General features: G+C 43.6%; 2 protein-coding genes and 2 non-coding genes across 6 annotated transcripts in view; 1 reads left to right on the forward strand and 3 right to left on the reverse strand.

The window, feature by feature from the left end:
* Window positions 1-4,152, forward strand: part of IMMT (inner membrane mitochondrial protein) — a 33,527-nt gene extending 29,375 nt beyond the window's left edge. For both annotated transcript variants that reach the window (XM_030563453.1, XM_030563454.1), the window contains 3 exons: window positions 761-892; window positions 1,360-1,489; window positions 3,169-4,152. In XM_030563453.1, coding sequence (XP_030419313.1) covers window positions 761-892; window positions 1,360-1,489; window positions 3,169-3,776 — 870 coding nt within the window. In that variant the 3' untranslated portion in view covers window positions 3,777-4,152. The remainder of the gene's footprint in view (window positions 1-760; window positions 893-1,359; window positions 1,490-3,168) is intronic.
* Window positions 4,153-4,992: 840 nt separating this feature from the next.
* The window catches only part of PTCD3 (pentatricopeptide repeat domain 3), a 36,999-nt gene continuing 19,501 nt past the window's right edge, over window positions 4,993-22,490 (reverse strand). For both annotated transcript variants that reach the window (XM_030563456.1, XM_030563455.1), the window contains 10 exons: window positions 22,381-22,455; window positions 18,951-18,979; window positions 18,214-18,320; window positions 14,964-15,042; window positions 14,777-14,867; window positions 14,129-14,214; window positions 11,158-11,306; window positions 10,229-10,270; window positions 7,988-8,146; window positions 4,993-6,844 (listed from right to left, as the gene is read on the reverse strand). In XM_030563456.1, the coding sequence (XP_030419316.1) occupies window positions 6,784-6,844; window positions 7,988-8,146; window positions 10,229-10,270; window positions 11,158-11,306; window positions 14,129-14,214; window positions 14,777-14,867; window positions 14,964-15,042; window positions 18,214-18,320; window positions 18,951-18,979; window positions 22,381-22,455 (878 nt within the window). In that variant the 3' untranslated portion in view covers window positions 4,993-6,783. The remainder of the gene's footprint in view (window positions 6,845-7,987; window positions 8,147-10,228; window positions 10,271-11,157; window positions 11,307-14,128; window positions 14,215-14,776; window positions 14,868-14,963; window positions 15,043-18,213; window positions 18,321-18,950; window positions 18,980-22,380; window positions 22,456-22,490) is intronic.
* Window positions 14,322-14,453, reverse strand: LOC115653001. The gene has a single exon (XR_004000818.1). It is a non-coding gene; the product is annotated as a small nucleolar RNA SNORD94 (small nucleolar RNA).
* On the reverse strand, window positions 20,820-20,952 carry LOC115653002. Its single transcript, XR_004000819.1, has one exon. It is a non-coding gene; the product is annotated as a small nucleolar RNA SNORD94 (small nucleolar RNA).

Genomic DNA, 22,490 nt, shown 5'->3' on the forward strand with positions numbered 1-22,490 from the left:
TAGGGCCAAGATTTCACCCCAGGTTCTGGTTGTCCAAAGGTGCATTTGGATTGAGATCTTCATAGTTAAGAAATCCTCTGTCCCTTCCCCCATTTATTTTAATTGAGCTGTTTAGATAGGGGTTGTTGTGGCATTTGAAGAAAAGGGACCAAGGCTAGCTTGAGTAAACAGTTCACTGACAGGAAGCTCAGTACAAGAAAGAACTAGAAGCCCGTTGACTTCTCATGTGACTCATTAGTGCAAAAACCATTCAGGCGTTGGGAGAACATATAGCCACTCCAGAAATAAGCTAGTGTCACGTTTATAAGCAGATAAGCTGACACAGTGTGTATAGTTTGAAATAAAATACTGCAGACAGAGAAGGGGAAAAAAAGTAGCAGCATTTTAATTTGAGACCTGATTGGGGACATTTTAGAACTTTTTTTAATATGCTTTTGTCTGAGCAATTTATTTTTCATGCATGTCTAAACTTAAAAGATTGCACTGTTAACTATCTAGCAAGTGTAGTCACTGGTTACTAGTATTATGGGTGGTTAGCCATTAGAAAGACAAACCAACAGAGCAAGAGAACTTTGAAGGTGTCTCTAAAACATTAATTTTAAAACTGTAAAGTTGCATAGAATCTTTATAAAAAGCTCAGTGATGTCAAGAATATGACCTCAAGAAAATTATTGTTGGGTTAATTTTAAATAACATCACCCTTGCTATCATCAAGCAGTTGGGAGATGAAAACTTAAAGCTAGTGCCTGTTTATATACAGATAGAAGAAGTCCGAGAAGTAATGGAGAGTGAAATGAGGACCCAGCTCCGCAGGCAGGCAGCTGCACACACGGATCACCTGAGAGATGTTCTGAAGATCCAAGAACAGGAACTCAAACTGGAGTTTCAGCAGGTGAGGGAGGGGAGATCTGTAATGAAATGGCCAGGGACTACATGGCATGGTATCCAGTTTATTGTGATAGCCTTGGGAGATGCACATCTTGTAAGGGTCCCACTGCATCCTTCAGTACACTTTAATGCAGGCCATAGAATGAAGCCAATTATATTGAAAGGGGATGGAATACACAAACTCTTTGATCATTTCAGATTCTATTCCTTTTAATCTTTTTGATGGAAGAGAGGATTTGCTGATACTAAACAGCAAGTGCAATAGTATTTGGCTCTATTCTCAAGTTAGGGTGCCTGACTGCCAGGGCGATATTGTATTTACTATAATGTGCATTGTCTTTGGAAGGCATACAATAAACTGATCTGTGGTATTGTGTTCTAAAGGATGTAATTTTGGTCTCTCTCCATGAAGTATTTGTTCATGTATTTGTTTACAGTGGTACTAGATTTATGTTAAATTTCTTGTTACAGAGCTTGTCTGAGAAGCTCAGTGAACAGGAAATGCAATTCAAACGCCTTACTCAGGAACAACTTGACAACTTCACTTTGGATATCAACACAGCCTATGCCCGGCTGAAAGGAATTGAGCAGGCAGTGGAGAGTGAGTACTGGAAAATGGAGCAGAAACATTTTGTAATGACTGATGTACCAGAGCACAATCCAGAGTAGTGGGGCACTGTCACCCCTATCCTGCAGTCTTGGGTGCCTTACAGTACCTTGCTGTAGTAGTTCCTGCCTGGGCTACTCACAAACAGCCTTCCAGTATGCTGGCCATACCCTCCGTGTTTGTAACTGCAGCCTGCCAGCTACACCCTGGCTTGATTATACTGCAGAGTGATCTAGAAATGTTTATCCTTTACTGCCCAGCCCTTTCCTGGACAGTACAACTATATTAAGTCTGTTATTCCTTGAAGGCAATAATATGCCATCTTATTTTAAATGGAGTTCAGGCACTTCAACTTAAAAACACTGGATTAGATGAAACAGTAAAAGAAGTTTATTAACTACAAAGAGATTTTGAGTGAGTATAAATGATGAGGCACAAAAGTCAGAAATGGTTACAAGAAAAAAAGTATCAGAGGGGTAGCCATGTTAGTCTGGATCTGTAAAAAGCGACAGAGTCCTGTGGCACCTTATAGACTAACAGATGTATTGGAGCATAAGCTTTTGTGGGTGAATGAACACCCACTTTGTCAGTGGGTATTCACCCACGAAAGCTTATGCTCCGAGGAGGGAAAAAAAAAAAAGGGTAAAACACTTACTGGTATCTACTTAAGAAACAATCTGGGTTGCAAAGCAAATTTTCTCATGCTCCAGTAGATTACTAACCAGACTTTCAGGTTTGAACCCCTGCCCCACAGTCCAACAGCTGTTTTCCTTTTGTCTTCTCAGGTGTGGAGAATGTGGTGGGGGGGAGGGTTGTCCCTTGGGGTGTTTGTCCCTTCTTTTTATAGTTTTTCCCTCCTCTTGAAAATCCTTTCCAGCTGAGACCCGGGAGTCAGTCTATGTGGAAGACTGTTCCCTGCTGGGGTTTTATTTTTCATCTGTTTGAACTTCCTTTGTTTTCTCTCCCTGCTTAAATGCAAAGTAAGGCAAGCACACATTCCTTTGTTTAGGGCAGACCTGACTTCTGTCTGGTCAGGGCTGTGAGGTTTGGAACGTGTTAACATCATACAGGGGAATCTTATAACTTCACATACGTTGCGAAACATATTTTACCAGGACAATACTGACCAGCAAATTGTAAGGTTTCATTTGAAAACTTGTCAGGATACTCTGCACAAAGTAGTGTATAGGGTACGAACAGAGACGTTTATTCCATCAGTGACCCAAGAGTGATGCCTAAGCATATATCGGTCACATAACTGACTCTTTCCTAATGTGCTGAGCACTTCTGCTCTAGTGAGCAGATTGAAAGAGAATATAACCCTCTGCCAGAGGGTACTTGTGGAGAAGTAGCACTCCTGCTTTTGAAGTAGCCGGCTTTATCTAGATAACTCGGGATAATACACACCGTACTTCAGCAGTCAGACCCAATATTATCCTGACGTGCTATTGAGCCAGCCCGTCCCATGCCTCCAAAAGTAGATTGTGCTGTCTTTGAAAGTAAACTGATTCATGGGAAAGGGAGCTAGCTGGTGCTTGTTAATGTATTAAACTGGCCTGTGAGGGTGCAGATCTTTATAGTTACTTTACCTTGATGTGGCAGTTATAGTGGGTGTGTGAGTCAGTGCGTCAATGTCAGACTAAGAAAACCTCCTTTCTGGGTTTATTCCGCAGGCCACGCAGTTGCTGAAGAAGCAGCCAGAAAGGCACATCAGTTGTGGCTTTCAGTTGAGGCTTTAAAATACAGCATGAAGACTGCATCTGGGGATAGTCCCACTGAACCATTGGAGTGCGCAGTTGAGGCCGTCAAAGCCAGCTGTTCTGACAATGCATTTACTGAAGCCTTAGTCTCAGCTCTTCCCCAAGAATCTTTGACCCGAGGAGTCTATAGCGAAGATGCACTCAGAGCACGTTTCTACACAGTCCAAAAACTGGCAAAAAGAGTGGCCTTGATTGATGAAACCAGAAACAGCTTGTATCAGTACTTGCTCTCTTACCTACAGTCGCTTCTCCTGTTTCATCCTCAGCAACTGAAACCACCTGCTGAGCTCAGCCCTGAAGATCTGGACACATTTAAATTACTATCCTATGCTTCATATTGCATTGAACATGGAGATCTGGAGCTGGCAGCTAAATTTGTCAACCAGCTGAAAGGGGAGTCTAGGAGAGTGGCACAGGATTGGCTGACTGAAGCTCGAATGACCCTGGAAACAAAACAAGTAGTGGATATCCTGACTGCATATGCCAGTGCAGTGGGATTAGGAACAACTCAAGTGGATTGATCTAGACTAGGGATCTAGGATTATACTTTTGGAAGCAGTCTAATGCAGCAGAATTGTTTAAGTGCTGGGAAAAAAATCAAATGATCTGAAAGGGTTTGCAAACCGGGACCTTGAAAGGGGTAGAAGTGAGTTATGTCACAAACCACGGGTACCGTCCTGTCTCCTTGCACTGAGCTGAATCTCACCACCTGTTGTATTTGTATTGGTTTCAGTTGTTATCATGACAACAAACGGCAGGATGCTTTCTCTGCAACTTGTATAGCCATTCTGTTTCCAAGTTGTACTGATTGGGCTTGTGATCCAGCCAAAATAATGTTTGTAACCCATTATTGATTTGCCAGTTGGTGCCGTTGAATAAAACAAGATGTAAAACCTCTGTCTCTTCTATTCAATTCTTTGCTTAAATCTGTTAGAAACTTTCTGCCTTTGCCCCTTGTTTGGAGTTGGTATCAGTTATCTCAGATGCACAGAGGAGATCAGTGATGCAGGAGTTGGTATTAGTGGCCTGAAGATGATGGTGGCAAACATCTGCCACATCTCTTAGTAACTGTGTGTTAGTCTATATTGTTTTCAGGGTGTAGGAATTTAAATTTAGACCAGCACTAGCCCTTGCCTTTTACCCTACGTAGTATAACTGCTGATACTATTTCTTGCAGTTGTATTTTAAATCCTTGAGCTAGTGCCAGGCTACATACATAATCTAGAACAGGGGTTGGCAACCCTTCAGAAGTGCTGTGCCGAGTCTTCATTTATTCACTCTAATTTAAGGTTTTGCATGTGTGCCATAGGTTGCCTACCGCTGATCTAGAACTAAAATGTTTTTGCTTAGGCAGTTCAAAAGAAACATCCTCACTGTTTAAGGAACTACTTTAATTTAGCAGTCTGTTAAACAGCATGGTCTGTAGTTAAGACAGGAAGCTTCCAGATGTTATCAATATCAATTGGTTTAACCAGAAAACATCTTGAAAAATACTGGATTAAAACTCATCCTGTGCCTCTATCATGATAAATATCAAGTGTGGATCAAACACAAAACAGACATTCAGACTTGCAAGAAAATTTTGCTAGGTTTCCTGAATGCCTCCCTGTTCTGGGCTCATTAGTGGGAAGGAACTTTCCTCCTTGTATTTTGCTTTGAAGTGTAATGTTAATCGGGGTAGAACGTATCAGCTCTCTCTAATTTACCTAGAACCAACCACATTCCTCAATATCATGCAAGGTGTCCTGCCAAGCTACATATATTTATTAACACAACAGATTTACACCACTTTCTGTATTTCAGTTCCGACCTGTTCAAGTCTTTATTCACCCTTATTCCATATGAACTAGTTTTCCCCTTTACTTCTGGCATGTTTTATTATACGTTTCTTTATGGTTTACTTTGCCTAGTGCTTTAAAATCAAAGCACACAAGTGGGATATTTACATAGAACAGGTATCTACAACGCTGTCACAATTCACATCCCCATGTTGGCATTTCAATTCTCACCAACAAAAGTTGCTATTTACTGTCAGCATCAACCATTTGGAAAGGTTTGTGAGCCCAGCAGTCCTCCTATAGGAAAATCCCAGTTACACTGACTTACATGAACCTAAGAGCAGTGGCTGAATAATACAGTAGCAACACAAGCTACTACTGCAACACTCTAGCTATATTCTAATGTTTGAGGGACGTGAAGGCCAGCCATGCCTTTCAGTGGCTGAGACACAGCTGGAAACAACTGGCTTGTTCCTTGCACTATTTTTTGTTTAGTCTAGCGGTAAATATGGCAGTAGGGGAACAGGAAGAAAGAATAGAGCTGCCCTCATTTTGCTTAATCTAACCAAGTGTAACATGGCAGTGACTCCTCTATCTATCTGCCCAGTTTTCTCTCTTATCCCCATTCCTTGTCATTAGTGTTTAGATAAGGCGCATCTTCCCCTACTCCCTTTAGCTGGCACTGTTAATCCTGCACTCAACCCCTTTTCTGCTACTGCATGCTCAGCAGTGGATACATGGGAGCTGCTTTAGTGTAGGAATGAAGTGTGTACTGCTGAGCTTAATTAACCTTTACTATGCTGGTAGCTATGGAAGTGATCAAAAAGAGGTTACCAATGAAAATGATTAATTTGTGCCTTGAGGTTCTTTGTACTACCCACCTGTGATCCTCAATGAAAAGATTAATCTGAGAAGGCTGACAAACTCCCTCTTCCCACAGTGGAGCCTCAGAGGTTAAGCTCTAGCCTTTGGTGTCGGTGTATGGGGGACAATATAATTCTAGTGGTATGATTTAAAGGGAAGGATTAAGCTTTTCAAGGCAGCACTACCCCTGCATGCTAAAAGACAAGGTCAGTGTAGGCCTCTGCTGGAGGGTAGAAGCATCATCATTCTGAGTATAGCAGCCATGTATATTTTAAAGGGGAGAATCACCCCCTCTCCAGTTGCAGGGTAGCTGGAACCTTAGAGGCTCACAGTAGAGCAGCTGTCACAGCTCTGGCCTCTAGGCTGCCAAGCCCATTCCTGAACCCAAGAGGGGAGAGGTACCATAAGCAAGCCCCTGGAGAAGTCTTCATTGATCAGCTCCATTATGCTGCAGAGTAACTTACAACACTTAACAGACTGATTGCACAGGGCTGCTAAGAATGTTTCATGTAAGACAGTGAAAGAGTAATTAAGGCTGTTTAAATTCACAGATTAAGTCAACAGAAAACAGGTAGTTGTCTCAGTAAGGCTCATGTAGATGTGGCCTAGTCCTTAACCCTATGTCTGTTCTCTAACCCCTGGACAAGTCACTAGGGGAGCATTCAACAGGGAAGAGCTTCCATCATCTTTCCTAGCTGGTTTGAGGATAGCGGTGGGAGGAGAGGTATCGCTGCAAGCAGAACAGTACAAGGCTCTTATTCCTAGCGTCCTTTGGTCTGTCACATCCAATGGAAGGAGAGAGGTGAAATCGAGTGCAGCTTTCCAAAGCAGTAGTGAGAAACTGCTCCCATTCTTTGTTTCACAGGGAAAGCTAGTGAAACGGCTCCTAGTCACTGTCGCTATCACTGCTGTCACTGCTTTGGGGATCAGCATCTTCCAGAGTTTTCCTGGGGAGGAAAGGTTCAATTTAACACAGGGTTGAAACCCACTTGTGACACCATTACAGAAAGGACAGTTCAGTGCATAGTATGCTACCACCACATTACACCTCCATAGATCCATATTCCTCCCTGCTTGGTAGCTCCCTTCCAGAGGGCAATGAAGGAGACCACCCACTCCTAAAGCTCATTTTGTAGCAGGAGAAGCAGGCTGGAATAGGAGTCAGGCCAGACTGGGCTTCAAGAATAATTTCAGTTCTGCAGTGCAACTTTCAGAGTAATGGTTTCCTTTCCTTCAGAGTCCTCAGGGTTACACTGATTTTTAGCTGCTCCAGTAGTTTTTTCAGATACAAGTCTTAGAGAGAATGTTGCTTTCTAAGTGTCTTGCTTTTAAGAAACTAAGTCCATGAAGCCCACTGAAAGCATTATCTACCGGTAACCTCTACGATTGACTGAGCTGAGACGACAGCATGTATTTTCAGATGTGGCGTGGGTACCCAACTAGACACCAGCCAGGGTTTTCCATGTTCAGAGGTTGGGTACTCAGCACTACCTGATAAATTAGTTCCTTTTAAAGATGGTCTCACCCTGGGCACCCAAAAATCACTAGTCACATAAGCCGCCCCCCACTTTTTGGAGGGGGGGTTACTCTGACTAGGCACAAAAGGGCCAGATTTTTATAAAGTCATTTAGGCAACTAAAGATGTAGACAAAGTCTCACAAAGGTGTATATCTGCAGCTATAGATGCCTGAAGTGCCACCAAATGCTGCTTCACTACATCACTAGCTCAACTGTTCAGTTTCCCCTGGTTTTGAGGATCCATCTCCCAGCAACAGGGAAAAAGGGGATTTTTGTTGTTTTTAAATGAAATGTATTATAACTACACACAGGCCGGAAACTCACTAAAACTTGAAATCTAATCACCTTAGTGAAGAAAGGTGCTAAGCTAGCAGTGGCAGGAGCAGAGCCTGGGATTAACACTGAGGTTTTCTGCAAGCGAGGAGGACTGGAGCGATGGTTACAGCAAAGCTGTGTGTGGCGTTCTGAAAGCCAACTCTCCCCTAAGCCATTTGCAGAGAGGGACACAGATTTTCCTGGTTACTGCTGACAGTGGATTTGGAATAACAAATACATAAAACAATCCATCTTACTTCTGCTCTTCAGACAGTTCAAACTCCTCTATCACCCTCCTTGCAAGCTTTGCCGTTGTAGGTAGACTGAAGGCAGCCGCCAACTTCACTAGCTCAACCGCCTGATGTGGAGTGTTGCTTTGTTTAGCGCAGGTCAAGACCTCGTTCATCACCTTGTCGCTGCAAGTGAGAAGCAAAGAGTGAATGCTCTGCAGAGCCAGAATGTCCAGCGTGGGGTGTCCACGCGCACACAAGCCCTCAGTAATTAACTTCACTTGTTGAGTCTCAATGCTTAGGAGATTTTCAGAAGCGTTCAGTTTGGGCGTAATTGCTCTCCCTGAAATCAGTGGGAGTTTTAGCTTTGCCTTTAACACAAGCAGTTAGGCCAACACTTCTGAAAATGCCCTCCCTAACTGAGGAGCACAAATTACTATACATGTGACAATGTGCGGAACCCCCACCCGGCTGGGCTGACCTCTCAGTGGTGGAGACAGAGGTACAGGAGCTTAGGGCTACATGGCATTATTTTTGAGCCCTGTTTACAGATCGTTCTCAGTCAGTCCCTCTCCCATTACTGGCTGACAAGGAGTCAGCATCCTGCTGGAACGATAGCAGAGGCAGAGCTCAGAGGGCTAAGCTCTAACAGGCAGAGCTCTAGCTTCTTGTAGAGAGCTGCCTGTAAGAGAAAAGGGGGGGGGATGGGACAGGGAATTTGCCTTTTCTGCCTCCCCCAACAAGCTGGGGAGGCAGAGAACAGCTGGCTCCAGCTCTGCTACTTCTGGAAAGCTGCCAGGCTGACAGAGCCTTTCAGGTGGCTGGCCAGACTCCCTCCTCTCCTGCTGGAGGTTTGACATGTTGCTGATGGATGGGGAAGAGGAGCTGGGGAGAAGTGTCTGCAGCAGCTACCAGAGATGAGTAGGACAGGGTTTGCAGCTGGGCCACTTAAACCAAAGAAGCCTTTTCCTGTTCTACTGGCAGCTCTCAAGGAGAAGCTTCCCTCCCATCACATTCGGAGCTGACAGTCACCGAGGACTAGCAGCCATGCTAAAAACTCCAGAATTCCCCTCCCTCCCCTCAGCACGGATTCCTGCTGGGGCTCCGACTTCACACATCAGCTAGGGATTCCACTAGTGCAAGTGCTTTGAGACGTGTGCATGAAATTAAACGCACAACAGCGCCTCCCAATACAACACCTAATTCCCACTGCAAGTGTATCTAGGCAGGCTGGCTGTAATTACCAGAACTGATGCTTGGCCAGGACACCAGGGCCAACACAGACTCCCATTGTCAGTATCAGCACACACTCCTATAATTTTCTGAGGTAAAGATCACCCTGGTTTAAACCCATTAGTTTCTCTTGGGAGTTAAAATTTCTGCTTTTAAATGAAGCATCTTTCTAGAGTTTCAAAAAGGTACTTAAACCCCCCCTATTCTGGTCAGTTTCATTTTGAATTGTCTACCAAACAACATTTACCAACTGTAACCTGATCAGTTCAGGAGCTAGTGTGATTTGATGTGATCTGAAGAACTCCAGGCCAGCAGGAGCACCTATTCCTAGAGGCTCAAATGCTAAGTATGCTAAAATCTAAGACCATCAATCTTAACATAAGAATGGCCATTCTGGGTCAGACCAATGGTTCACTTAGCCCAGTATTCTGTTTTCCGATGGTGGCCAATGCCAGGTGCTTCAGAGGAATGAACAGAACAGGGCATTTATCAAGTGATCCATCCCGTTGCCCATTCCTAGCTTCTGGCAAATAGAGGCTAGGGACACTTCAGGGTGATGTTGGTTGGGAAAGTCTCAGAGGAGCTGCTCTTGGTCTCTAGTGGAGAGTTAATCTAGCCCCACACTGAGCTGTTGGACTTGTTTGACAACACACTTTGAGCTGTTGGGCCCATTCAATTATTTTATTACCCCATATCTCAAGAGTCTCACACAAGTGGGGAAAAAAGTCACAGCATCAGAATTTTAAAGTCTCAAGGATCTCACTCAACCCAACCTCTGCCCCTTGACCATGTCCTGGGGGCAGAAAGAGCTCTCAGCATAGGTTTTACATTGCGTGAATGAAGAAACTCCTCCCCGTTCACCTGGGAGGCCAACACCCGAATGAAAAGTATCGAACTTAGGAGTTCTCTTAGGAAGTGAAGGTGTGAAAAGTCACTCTACAGACTGCTACTGTCACCTAGAAACACAATGCAAGACCTCAACCAAAGTAACTTATGAGATTTGCTACCTGAAGTCAGACCACTAAATGAACTCACCTGGGGACTCTACTGGTTCTTTTGAAAAGCTCCAGCATGTTGCTGTTTGAAGACGAAGAAAAAAAAAACAAAAAACAGGTTATAATATCAGTCTCATTCTAAGATAAATGTCTGCTTGGAACACCAGTAAAGGGTCTTTAATGAGACCCACCTTCACCACAATTTGGAAAAGACCCTTCAATATGGTCTGCTCTTCCACCAATATGTGGAAAATATTCATTAAGGAAGGAGTGTCTTTGGTATACACATTTTGAAATATTCACTGATTTTATCTGCAGACTAAAATGAGTGATTAATTTATGTCTGCCTTAGTCTTCAATATACTAAGAAAAATGTCACTGCAGGCATATATGCTGAGTGTGCACTTAAAAAAACCCATTCACTTTAAAAATGTTCAAACAGATGTAAATATACAAAGGCACCACTTCCTGGTCTGTTCCCAAATGTATTGATCCAAGTGAATCAATGGGAGGTTTTATTTTAATTTTGGGGTCTGATCCAACTCCCATTAAGGACTGGACATTTGAAGCAACAACATTATTTTGAATTGAACCTCTGTATTATGGCAAAGTTAGAAATCTCCAAAATATTTTTTTTTTTAAATAAAATGCTCACAGACTCTAGTTTCTTTGGTGCATTTACAAGACATCTGGCAGCATAAAGCATTTTGTATGCAAGTGAGTAGGGTATTCCCTATGCCAGCTACTGTATTTACTTCCGGATCATCTTACTGAGTGGAAGACTGTAACTTTGAACCAGTCAGCACCAAAGAGGAGACAAATGTCAAGTAAAAATACCAGAGTTTTGCAAGTTTTTTCCATTTACAATAGAGCTTAAAAGCATCTGCACATACAGTCTGTGATTAAAATTTGAACTGGAGATATCAAGGATGCAAGCAGGACAAGAATTCATAGCAGCCCCACACTTACCAGGCTTCTTGGATTCTCCCCACCCTTGAGAACAGTATGGCAATGTTACCCAGAGCACTCGCTGTCCACCCTAAGGGGACCTGGTTCCTCTCTCGAGTTTCAAAAATAGATTTGATATCTGCAGCACAGTTGGCAAATGACATCTGAGTCTGTGAAGAGATTACTCTATTAGCACCCAAACATATGTAACTTGTGGGGCATCCTGTTTACCAGTGAATTGTCTACCACACTTTCAGCCTCAGAAAACACCTCTTTTGTAGGAAGACAGCTCCACCAGAGAGCTCTCAACTGGACAATTTTTAAGCACCACTGCAACTGTAAGTCACTGTATATTAAGGGCTTGGCTACACTGCAGAGTTGCAGCACTGGTGAGGGGGTTACAGCGCTGCAACTCAGGATGTGGCCATGTCATAACTTTAGTCCCAGATTTGGACCTTAGTGTCCAAAATATGGGGGTTAGCATGAAAACCTCCAAGCTTAGTTACCAGCTTGGACCTGGTACTTGCTGCCACCACCCAAAAAATTAGAGTGTTTTGGGGCACTCTGGTCCCCCTGAAAACCCTTCCCTGGGGACCCCAAGACCCAAATCCCTTGAGTCTCACAACAAAGGGAAATAATCCTTTTTCCCTCCCCCCCCCAGGTGCTCCTGGAGAGATACACAGACACAAGCTCTGTGAATCCAAACAGAGTGACTCCCCCTCTCCGTTCCCGGTCCTGGAAACAAAAAGGACTTTCCTATTCCCCCAGAGGGAATGCAAAATCAGGCTAGCCAATTCAACACACGCCGATCTCCCCTGATTTCTTCCTCCCACCAATTCCCTGGTGAGTACAGTCTCAATTTCCCTGAAGTAAAGAAAAACTCCAACAGGTCTTAAAAGAAAGCTTTATATAAAAAGAAAGAAAAAATACAAATGGTCTCTCTGTATTAAGATGACGAATACAGGGTCAATTGCTTAAAAGAATATTGAATAAACAGCCTTATTCAAAAAGAATACAAATCAAAGCACTCCAGCACTTATATTCATGCAAATACCAAAGAAAAGAAACCATATAACTTACTATCTGATCTCTTTGTCCTTACACTTAGAAACAGAAGATTAGAAAACAGAACTACTTCTCCAAAGCTCAGAGAAAGCAGGCAGCCAGAAAAAAAAGACAGACACAAACTTCCCTCTACCCAGAGTTGAAAAAATCCGGTTTCCTGATTGGTCCTCTGGTCAGGTGCTTCAGGTGAAAGAGACATTAACCCTTAGCTATCTGTTTATGACAGGCCACACTTGCAAAGCACAGCCAGCGCTGCAACTCCCTGGTTGCAGCGCTGGCTGTACACCCGGTCGTGCCTCGGGTGTAGCGATTCCAGCGCTGGTGATGCAGCACTGGTCAGCAAGTGTGGACACCACCAGCACTTTTATTGGCCTCCAGGGTATAAGGAGGTATCCCAGAATTCCTGTCCACAACAAACCGGAAGAAAGGGGGAGCTCGGAGTTCAGCCAAACTGCTTATTTAAAAAACAAACACAGCTCCTGTTTGCTGAGCGAGCGGAGGCAGGCAGGGGAATTACTTTGGAATGTTCACAGCTGTTTGCTTGAAGAGAGAAACAGCACGCTCACACGGCAGGGGGGGAGGGGGAAGTCCATGTTGAGCAGTTGCTTATCTGGTCTGACGGGTATTTAGAAGTACATAATTTGCATTTAGTGAATGAGAGAGGGGAGTTAGAACTTTCAAAATGATTGAAGGTAGGCACTGTGTGTCTTCCAGTCCTTAGAACTTGCAAGGCAGGGAGCTGAGAACAGTGTCAGCTCCAAAAATCCACTCTCGCTGTCTCCTCCACGCTCCCTGTCACATTCCACCCTACCCCCTGCTTTTGAAAAGCACGTTGCAGCCACTTGAATGCTGGGATAGCTGCCCACAATGCACCACTCCCAACAGCACTGCAAATGCTGCAAATGTGGCCACACTGCAGCACTGGTAGCTGTCAGTGTGGCCACACTGCAGCGCTGGCCCTACACAGCTGTAACTACCAGCGCTGCAGAACTGTAAGTGTAGCCATGGCCTAAGGCAAGAAAGGGGAATACTACCAGGTGACGTTTGGGAAGCTGCAGCAAGCTGCTTCACATTAAACCACTGAGGCCAGGCATGTTATGAGCATCTACATTTGCACATTTTTTTAAAATAATCTCAATGGAGGAGATTTTCAAAAGGCACAAATGTCAGTTGTGCATCTCACTCTCCTTGAACATCAGTGAGAGTTATGGAGCTAAATGTCATCTGTCCCCCCCAGTGAAAAACAGCTTCTCTCAGTAAGTCAGATGTATATAGTCTGTAGATTCCTTGATCTTACGATTTTTGAGTCATCTTGAGTCAAGTTCATTTCTGGTTAACTCCACTGAAGTCAATGGAATGATACCAACAGGTTGGAATTTGGCTGCTCAACTCTACAAATTCAGAGATGACAAACCTAGATAGAGGCCAATTTAATTCTAGGAGGGAGAGATCTATTCTTTGTGCACGGTCAGATCTGGAGCCTGAACCTCTCTCCATTTAGAAGAGAATGAGTTGCTGGCAGGGCTGCTCATCCAAGTATTGGAATTCACTCCCCTCTCCCACCCTGGTTCCCAACAGGTCTAATGTACTGATTGTCAGGGCATGCTGCAAAGTCCACCTTTTTTGAGGATGGAGACGCATGTTGAAAGCTGAAGCAGGTTTTGGGGAGGATGCTGAGCTTATCAGCCATAGAGTGAAACCTCAAATTAATAAAAGGTGCCTAGAACCCTTAATAGGAACTTTAGATTAATCTAAATGTAGAGGCTTGTGTTATTTGTGATCTCTATGCAGTGAAAGGAAATTTAGGATTATCTCTACATGATGGTTCTAGTTACTCTAATACTTTGAACTTGGTGTTATCCCCCCGCCACTGACAGTAAAGTCAGGGTGACACTTTCACCCTCCCTGATCACTTCATGAGTCTCACCTCCTGAGAGTGTATCTCCCTGGCCATCAGAGCCAACACCTCCTCCAACAGTTCGGGTCTGTTGCTAAGCCCAAGCTGTTTGATATCTGACTGAAGAAAGAGAGTGGTTAACAATGGAGCCATTACTGCATCAGACGCCCAACGTTCCCCCCCCAGGAGCAAGCAAGACAATTTTTAATAGTACATTTAAGAAGCAGCTCAGATGTAGGCACCGTTCTCATGTAAACGTTCTCACTTCTCCCACCACATGCAGGACAAAAACATTTACATTCAGCTCCCATAATACAGCTGAGGTCCGTACCCCTGCGCCAATCATCATTGCTGATTTAAAGGGAGAGCCATGTATTTTCCCCTTCAATGAATAGTTCCACTAGTTGTACCACCTCTGTTGTCCACCTTCCCTTTAACCACCATCCTAAGAAATCCTGATGTTGCACTGCGAGGCTATCATGGCTGTGAGCCTGTGTTCTGAAGATGCAAGCAGGACAAACATCACAGCATCGTGATATTGTACTGCAATAGTTTGTGGCTCTCACCATGGAGGCGTTTAAGTGGATCTCCAATGACTAGTACACTGCCGTACCCCATTATCAGGTGAGCTGTATGGGCAAGCCTTAGGTTACCACAAGAAACCAAGCTACCACTAACCTTTCCAAAACTGAGGGACCATTTCCAAATGGTTGGCTGTGTCCAATGCTTGAAGGAGATCCCACATTACTTGAGCATTTGGGTAGAAGAGCTGATGAACAGAGACAGCAGTTTAGCCTGGTATGACTGCCTTGTTCTTCCAGATTTATATCATAAGCTGCCCAAATACATGGAAATACCATCTTACCGAAGGGACCAGTTCTTTATACCACTTCAATATGACATCGAGCTGTTCCATCATACACACCAGAGTAAAGAACCTTGCACTGCAGAAAAGGGAAAAATGCAGGCTGTCAGAACTCAGTAGTAACTAGATTGGCTGAAATGGATAGATGGAGGACCTGTAAATAGCAATGATCAGATCTGAATGAACTAACATTTCCATGATTAGCAATAAATTGGACATTAAACACAATCAGCTTTGAAGAAGCAAAGTTTTTGGTAGGTGTGACCCTAAGAACCCTCAATGCCATCTAGCAAAGTGTTCACTGTTCTGTAACAGCAACTCCTACCAGGCCTGACAAACTCACTACACCTAACACACTGCTCTCATAGTATTTACCCAGAAAGGGCTGTGAGGTGTCTAATGGAAGCTTATGTCACACCAATCCTCCTAATCATTGTGTGATGTATGTACGGGTGATATTTAAGAAGCTGTATGTATGTAGTGAAAATATGTTTAGAATCTGTGTCCTAGGCAGGGCTGACAAGCTGGTTTTGTCAGACAAAGGGATGTGGAATCACCTATTCACCCTGTCTCTAATGGAAATTAAGTCAACACAAAGCAAACCCCATCAGGAATATCAGATTGTTGAGGGGAGAGGAGAGGTGAACTCAATACAGGAGAGCACCTCAGGGAGTTATCTGATTCTGAACAAAAACAACGGATTTGGAGGCACCAGAACCTCTCCTGCACTCGAAGGGGCAACCAGGCAGTGTGGCTGCATTCATGAAAACAGGATCTCAACCAACCTAGGCTGAAATACTGCAGTAAAGGCGTAGGTGAGAGGAGGCTACTTTACATAAGGATTGTTTGCAGTGTTTTTGTAGCTGTGCTGGTTCCAGGACAAGAGAGACAAGGTAGGTGAGATAATCTTTTATTGTACCAACTTCTGTTGGTGAAAGAGACAAGCTTTCAAGCACATAAAGCTCTTCTTCAGGTCTTTACACAAGGACTGCAGCCTGTTAAGTGTCAATCTCTAGCAAGAATGTTACAACTTCTGCTTTATTTGTAACCTGTTGTTCTTAGTACCCTTGATCACTGTCTCTCAAAACTTAACTTTTATCAATCAATTTATATTTGTTTTCACTATAAACAGATTACAGTGCTGTGTTGTTATATTGGAGCTGACACTCAGCTGAATTAAACAAGCTGAAGTGTTTATACTATTCCCTTGGGTGCAGCAAACTGGATAATTTCTGTGACTGTCCAGTGACATAGGCTAGACTCTAGAGCAAAGTTAGAACTGGCAAAGTCCTGAGGAGAGTGCTTGAGTGGGTGAAAGGCTGGTGGTATGCTGGAGCTGGCACAAAAAAGACTCCCACAAGGCAGGGGGGTAGCAAGGTGACTCCCAGTCATGGGCATCCAGAGAAAGTGTCACAGTGAGCAAGAGCTTTTAGGGTTGATATAAGGGGAAGGACTGGTTAGAATTAGGATGCAAACATAATCTATCTTGCCTTGCAATATACTAGTCTAAGTATCTCTTCCATGTAACTGCAGATTAATGTTCACATAGAAATGGATGGAAAGTGAACTTGTGCCAACAGCCAGATTAGAATGCAGGTCAAAGTAACACAATCATCCTTCTCCTCCTACCATAGCGTAAACAACCCCTACCGCCAAGTGGTCCCCCAATTCACTGACAGGAAAATCAATGTAGAGGTGTGCCGCTTTGTTAAAATAGCCAAACCCCTGCCCTTTTAAACTTGTTAGAACTGTCTCATTGGTACAATATCCAGAACAGGTGAACACCAAGAAAACATTTTCCCCCTATAGATAAGAAACAATTTCTAAGGCTAGTAACAGGATATTTTTGTGAGCTGGTGATTAGAAACTACTTCACTTTTGTTTTACTAAACAGACTGTCCTAGAGCCACAAAGAGAAGCATCTCGTCTAATCAAGTCCCTGACCTGATGCAATGACTGAGCTGCCTTGTCTAAATCTAGTTGTCTCCTTTGACTTAAACTACAGACTAATAAAGATCCTATCAATCCTATTACACTAACAGCGTCTTTGGGATATTCATTCCAATACTGAATTCCTTTCTTGGTGCTTCTTTAACCTTATCCTTCCAATGGGCTTTTCTTCAGGTCACCTCACCATCTCTCCAGACATTTCCTATTATGCTAAATGAGCATGATGTCTGAGAACCTATGGATATGCATATTTTAGATGCTACTGTTAGGCCTGCACAACACTAAGTATAACAGGATGAAATCTTTATCCCTTTAGGGGTAGAAGCAGGGGACCTGGGACCAGCCAACCCTATTCCAAGGCTAATCCCCTTTAAAGAGAAGGCATGCTGGGACACGTGGTTCCCTGAAGGACATGAAGAATGACAGTTCTTTGTGGGGTTTAAAGGGGCAGGTGGCAGTCACATGATCAGATAAAGTATATAAGCCTGAATTTTCACTTAGCCTGTGAGGATGGCGGGATAGTAGAAAAAAACAAACATTCTCCAGAGTCCAAAGCCTGGGTTGGAGACATGCAGGGAGCAGGAGCCTCAGCTGAGAGGGCTGCAGGAGACTGAGGACTGGAAAGCCTTCTGAGCCGAGACGGAGGACTTTTTGGACGCTAAATCCTATTATAAACTGAAAGGACTAATGGATCCCAGAGAACATGGCTAGGCTAGAAGGTTTGATGCATGTTATTTTATGGTAGTAAACTACATCTAGAAGGGGAGTGGTATTGTGAAGACCACCACATGTGCTGGTTTGATCAGAACCCAAAGGTAAACTGAGACAGTGGAAAGGCCAGACATAAGATTGAGTGAGCCCCTGCCTCACCAAGAGTTTTTATCCTTCCTCTATTCTGGCCAAGAAAATGTGCTGGGTGAAAAGACAGAACTAATTTTCCTATAACGTAAGTGGGGCTGTTTAGGGGAAGTGATTTCAAAATACTGAATCTGATGTCCTTTCAAAATTAGTTATTCTACACATTTAGTCTGCTAGCAGTTATGGATCTTAATCAGCTTCCTGTATATTTTAAAGCGCTTTCATTTTATTATTAGATGAGAACCACAAGTAAGCTATCCCCGCTCCTACTCAAAAGGAGAGACTTTAAAAGTTATCTATATTCTAGCAGATGCTCAAGAAGTCTCCTGCAGAAAGAAGAGTTCAATTTTCAAATCCTAATTTATTAAATATTGGTTTAAGTAAAATGAGGACAGTGTTCTTAATGAATTCATGGTACTAAATGTAGCTGCACCAAACTTACCAATAGAGAGACTGTTGCTGTGCATCTCCTATAAGTTTCCAGTTGTCTCCTGTCTCCAGTACCTTATGTAATCTATATGCGAGCTCAACATCCTTCAGACTGTGGCACTGCAATAAACAAATGCACATTTAAGTTGCTCAGATACAACACTTACATCACATCCTTTCATGCTTGGCATCAGTCCGATTTACAGATTCAATCAGCTGATAGTGAAAGGAAAGTTTAAAAATAAGATGTGAAGAAGCAATTCAGTGCAGTGATCAATTAACTGTTTCCTTGAGCTAAGACAAAGAATCACTTTGGCTGGCTTCACTTAAGGGCAAGTTAAATAAGTGGGGTGTGAGGATGTTTGGACAGTGTTGAAGTGATCAGAAAACATAAAATGGGACAGAGAAATACTGGCCGCCCAAAAAGTATCCCTTTATCTGTATTGCATGCTGGAAGTTTCCTGGATGATGGCCCATAGGCAGATGGGTTACTGATTCAGTGGACTGACAGGGGAGGAAGAGAATTTCGGACTGGGAGGTACAAATGAAACAGTGGGGAAATGAAAGACTACTGGAGGCAGCCAAGGCTGGTGGAACTGAATGAGCAAGGAAGGAAAATAGTTGAAGCTAGTCTGTGCAGTAGGTCTGGAATACCCAGAGGCAATTCTAAACTAGATTTAAAAGCCTACAGGAAGGCAATGAAATAGAGGACTTCGTTCAAAAGGTTAAATATGAACAATGAATACTTACTATTCGCATCGCACTGACAAAGAAATTGGCTGAAAGGAAAAAAAATCCAGTCCATTAAAGTCCAGTTTTGAGAAATACTAACCAGCTCTCTAACATGGTTTCCACATGAGGTGGAAGAGGCTTTTCCAGTTATACAGAAGACTCTGTAGTTAAGTTTGAGAAAATAGTTGGGATTCCTGTATTACACTTTTAGACTCAGGCTAGAGATCCATTTAGCTAGCTAGCTTTTGGGAGAAAGATCTCTGCAGAGGACTCCATATTCAGGAGTAGGGCAGCATTGTGAAAGCTACATTCACATGTTTGCTTCAGGACAGTATTTTCAGAGTCAGGTCAGTAAGAAGAGCCACCTGCTTCCCATCTCTAGAGCCTCCAGTAGAGGCTGCAGGAACACACATGTAAAGGCAGTCACTTGTCCAGACTCCTTTCTTCTCCCTTCCTAGGGTACACACTAGAGCAGTGTTTCTCAAATGCAGCCACCGTGGCCACATGCAGCCACCAGGGGTTTTTCTTGCGGCCACAACCTCCTGGGCTGTGATGTGGGGGAGGGAAAATTAGAGCCCCTTCCCCATCCCTGCTGCTCCTCGATGTGGGGGCCAGCAGCAGGGGTTGTGCCCTGCCCCTCTCTGGAGTCACCTGGGGCACGATGCTGTAGGAGCATGCAGCCAGCGAGTTGCCCACTTTCTCATGGGTGGCAGGGCTCAGGCTTTGGGCTTCAGCAAGTTCTGTCCGTGGGGCTTCAGACTCCAGCTCTGGGCTCTGGCTGCACAGTGGCAGGCCCCAAGCTCTGGCCACATGGCTTCAGGCTGTCCCTGGACCTTGGCCTCTGGCTGCAGGGCTTCAGGCTGCAGCCCCGCCTGCTCCCTCAGCCCCATCTCCCTCCCACAACCCTCCATCCAGGGCTTAATTTGTCCCCAGGCTTGCCAGGGCTGATTAAGTCTGCTGTGAAAAGTGATACTTGTATGTTTGTTAATATCACTTTTCACAACAGACTTACTAGCTAGCAATAAATAAATTACAATGCTTTGGATGTGTATATGTTCATATTTATTGATTAGCTTTAGGATAACCAAAGTATTTTAGGAAAAAGTGAGATAGCGCCCATGAGCAAGAGTTGGTGGCCGCACTCTGAGGCCACCAAATTTTTTTTCCTCAGAACCTCCTGCACTAGAGCATGAACAGCAGTTGCCTCCTCCCCCTTTGCCTACATCCTTATCCACTCTTCATCACTAACAGATTCCTAAAATAGCAAGGAAACCACTTCCCTTCCACCTGTGATAAATGGGGAAGCCACTGGACAGGGGAAAACCATTCAGTCAAGGAGTATGGAGAAGAGCAACAGCTGTGCAGACCATCTGTGCATAGGCTGGAGAAGTCTTCCTGGCAGTTTTTAAAAACAAGTTTAAATGTAAGAGTGTCCAGTTTGTGCTCTAAATTCAAGTAGTGACTGAAATCATGGCTATATGTGGACACCAATATGGATGAAAGAATCTAATTGAACTGCCTTTGGGAGTTGTATTAGGCTCACTGTGGAAAGGCATTGAAAAGTTAAGATGCCTTTTTAGGATAGAGAAGTACCATCCTGGTATTAAAATGTTTAGAATATCCATCAGCTACCTGCATTATAACCTACAAATCCTTTGGGATACAAAGTCAAGATCTTGCAGAGAACATTTTAAATTGCTGCGTGGTTTACACGGGCAAGAGTGAATATATACACTGCAATGCACTCCAAAGGGGCAAGACTCCATTTTAGTGGAAGTGCTAAGTTTAGAGAAATGGCTGGAAGTCTCCAAAAATAAGATGAGAAATATTATGCACTGGAGAAATGTAAGAATGATTTGTTGTTGTTTTTTTAAGAGTTTAATTAAAGCAGCTCAGACTAGGCACAAGTCTCATGTAAATATTCTCAGATGTCCCACTACATGCAGGACAGAGAAACATTTACATTCAGCTCCCATGATTCAGCTGAGGTCTGTACCCCTGCGCCAATCATCATTGCCTTATTCAAAAGTGATACTTCTTTTGCGATTCTAAAGGAAAATCAAGAGCAGCGTGGAAGAGTCAGAAGAGTGCTAGTTTTTGTTCAGCTACGTGGCCTTTTCCTTCAGTGATCATTCCTAGCATTTCACTCGTCTATACCATGTCTGCTATGAATGAGTGTACTGAGTAGGTGTAAATGCAAAGTAAGACCATTCTTATGGTCTAGCCACAGCGCATTAGGCTGCCACACAGCAGTCAGTTTGGGATGAGACTCTGGGTCCGTAGTTCCTGGGACACCATGAATGGAAGGGTCTCAATCCCAGCAAGAAAAGCATCTGTCTGGATCACTCTGTGAGTTCCTTTCAACCAACATAAGGAGCTGTGATGAAAGACAGCAGAGGCAATGTGGGGAGTCAGGTGAAAAACCACTGCAGAAAGGCCAACTCTTTAATGTAAAACATTAAGGGCTTGTCTACACTTAACACACTGCAGCTGCATTGCTGTAGTACTTCAGTGTAGACACTGGCTATGCTGATGGAAGGGGTTCTCCCACTGGTGCAGGTAATCCACCTCCCTGAGAATTCTTCCATCAGCCTAGCACAGTCTACATGAGGACTTCGGTCAGCTTCGCTACGCTGCTCAGGTGTGTATTTTTCACACCCCTGAGTGACCTATCTGAGCCAATCTAATTTTCTAGGGTAGATCAGTCCTAAAACTAAGAGGAGAAAATGTAGCAGACAGATCATCCGCAGATTTGTTTTCAAGGGTCAAGAAAGTTTTCGGCAGAGTAGCCTAGTAGACTACTACACATCTAGCAATCCACATTTGTCAGAAACACACTTGTTGAGGCAAATATAGTAAAGTACTAGTTTCTTTTCTATAGCATATGCTTCAAAATCTAATTTTAGAACTAATTTGTTCAGCCCATCTGACATTTCCATTCACTGATCAGATCTGCTCAGTACAGCAATAGCAACACCACACCTGGGACACTCTGAATCTTTGTCCCTCCTCGCCTACTACAGACTAGAGTTGTTTGAAGTACGGCTTTCCATTAGGCTTCACTTTATACAATTTTATACTAGTCACACAGTTCTGCAATCAAAACCCATCTAATGTCAAGAAAAGCAATGACTTTCTGGACATGCTAGCAGACCTTCTCCAGAAGTGTGCGGTGCTGCTCCACCGCTTGCTCCTCTCAATACTGTCCCACAAGAAAGGAAATGCTGTGTCAATACTGTGGAGCTCCTTCAAGAGCACAGCTGGTGTTTTATGCTCCACCCCCATCAACAAATACTGCACTATATTTAGACAAATCAGTAAGCTACTAGCTCAGGATACCTTTGATTTATCTATGCCTGCTGGACTTATTTGCAGTTCACTGGACAGCTCACCTATGTTTATTACACCACAATAGCGAGCAACTTGTTAGATATACCAAATTACTTACCGTCGTCTGGATCCTGAGCAACAAAAGTCTTTCCTTCAATTTCATCCATCACTTCATAGATGATTTCCATTGAGCCTGGGGCAGATATGACAGCATGACGAACATATATA

The sequence above is a fragment of the Gopherus evgoodei genome, chromosome 5, assembly GCF_007399415.2.
Source record: "Gopherus evgoodei ecotype Sinaloan lineage chromosome 5, rGopEvg1_v1.p, whole genome shotgun sequence".
Taxonomy (NCBI): Eukaryota; Metazoa; Chordata; order Testudines; family Testudinidae; genus Gopherus; species Gopherus evgoodei.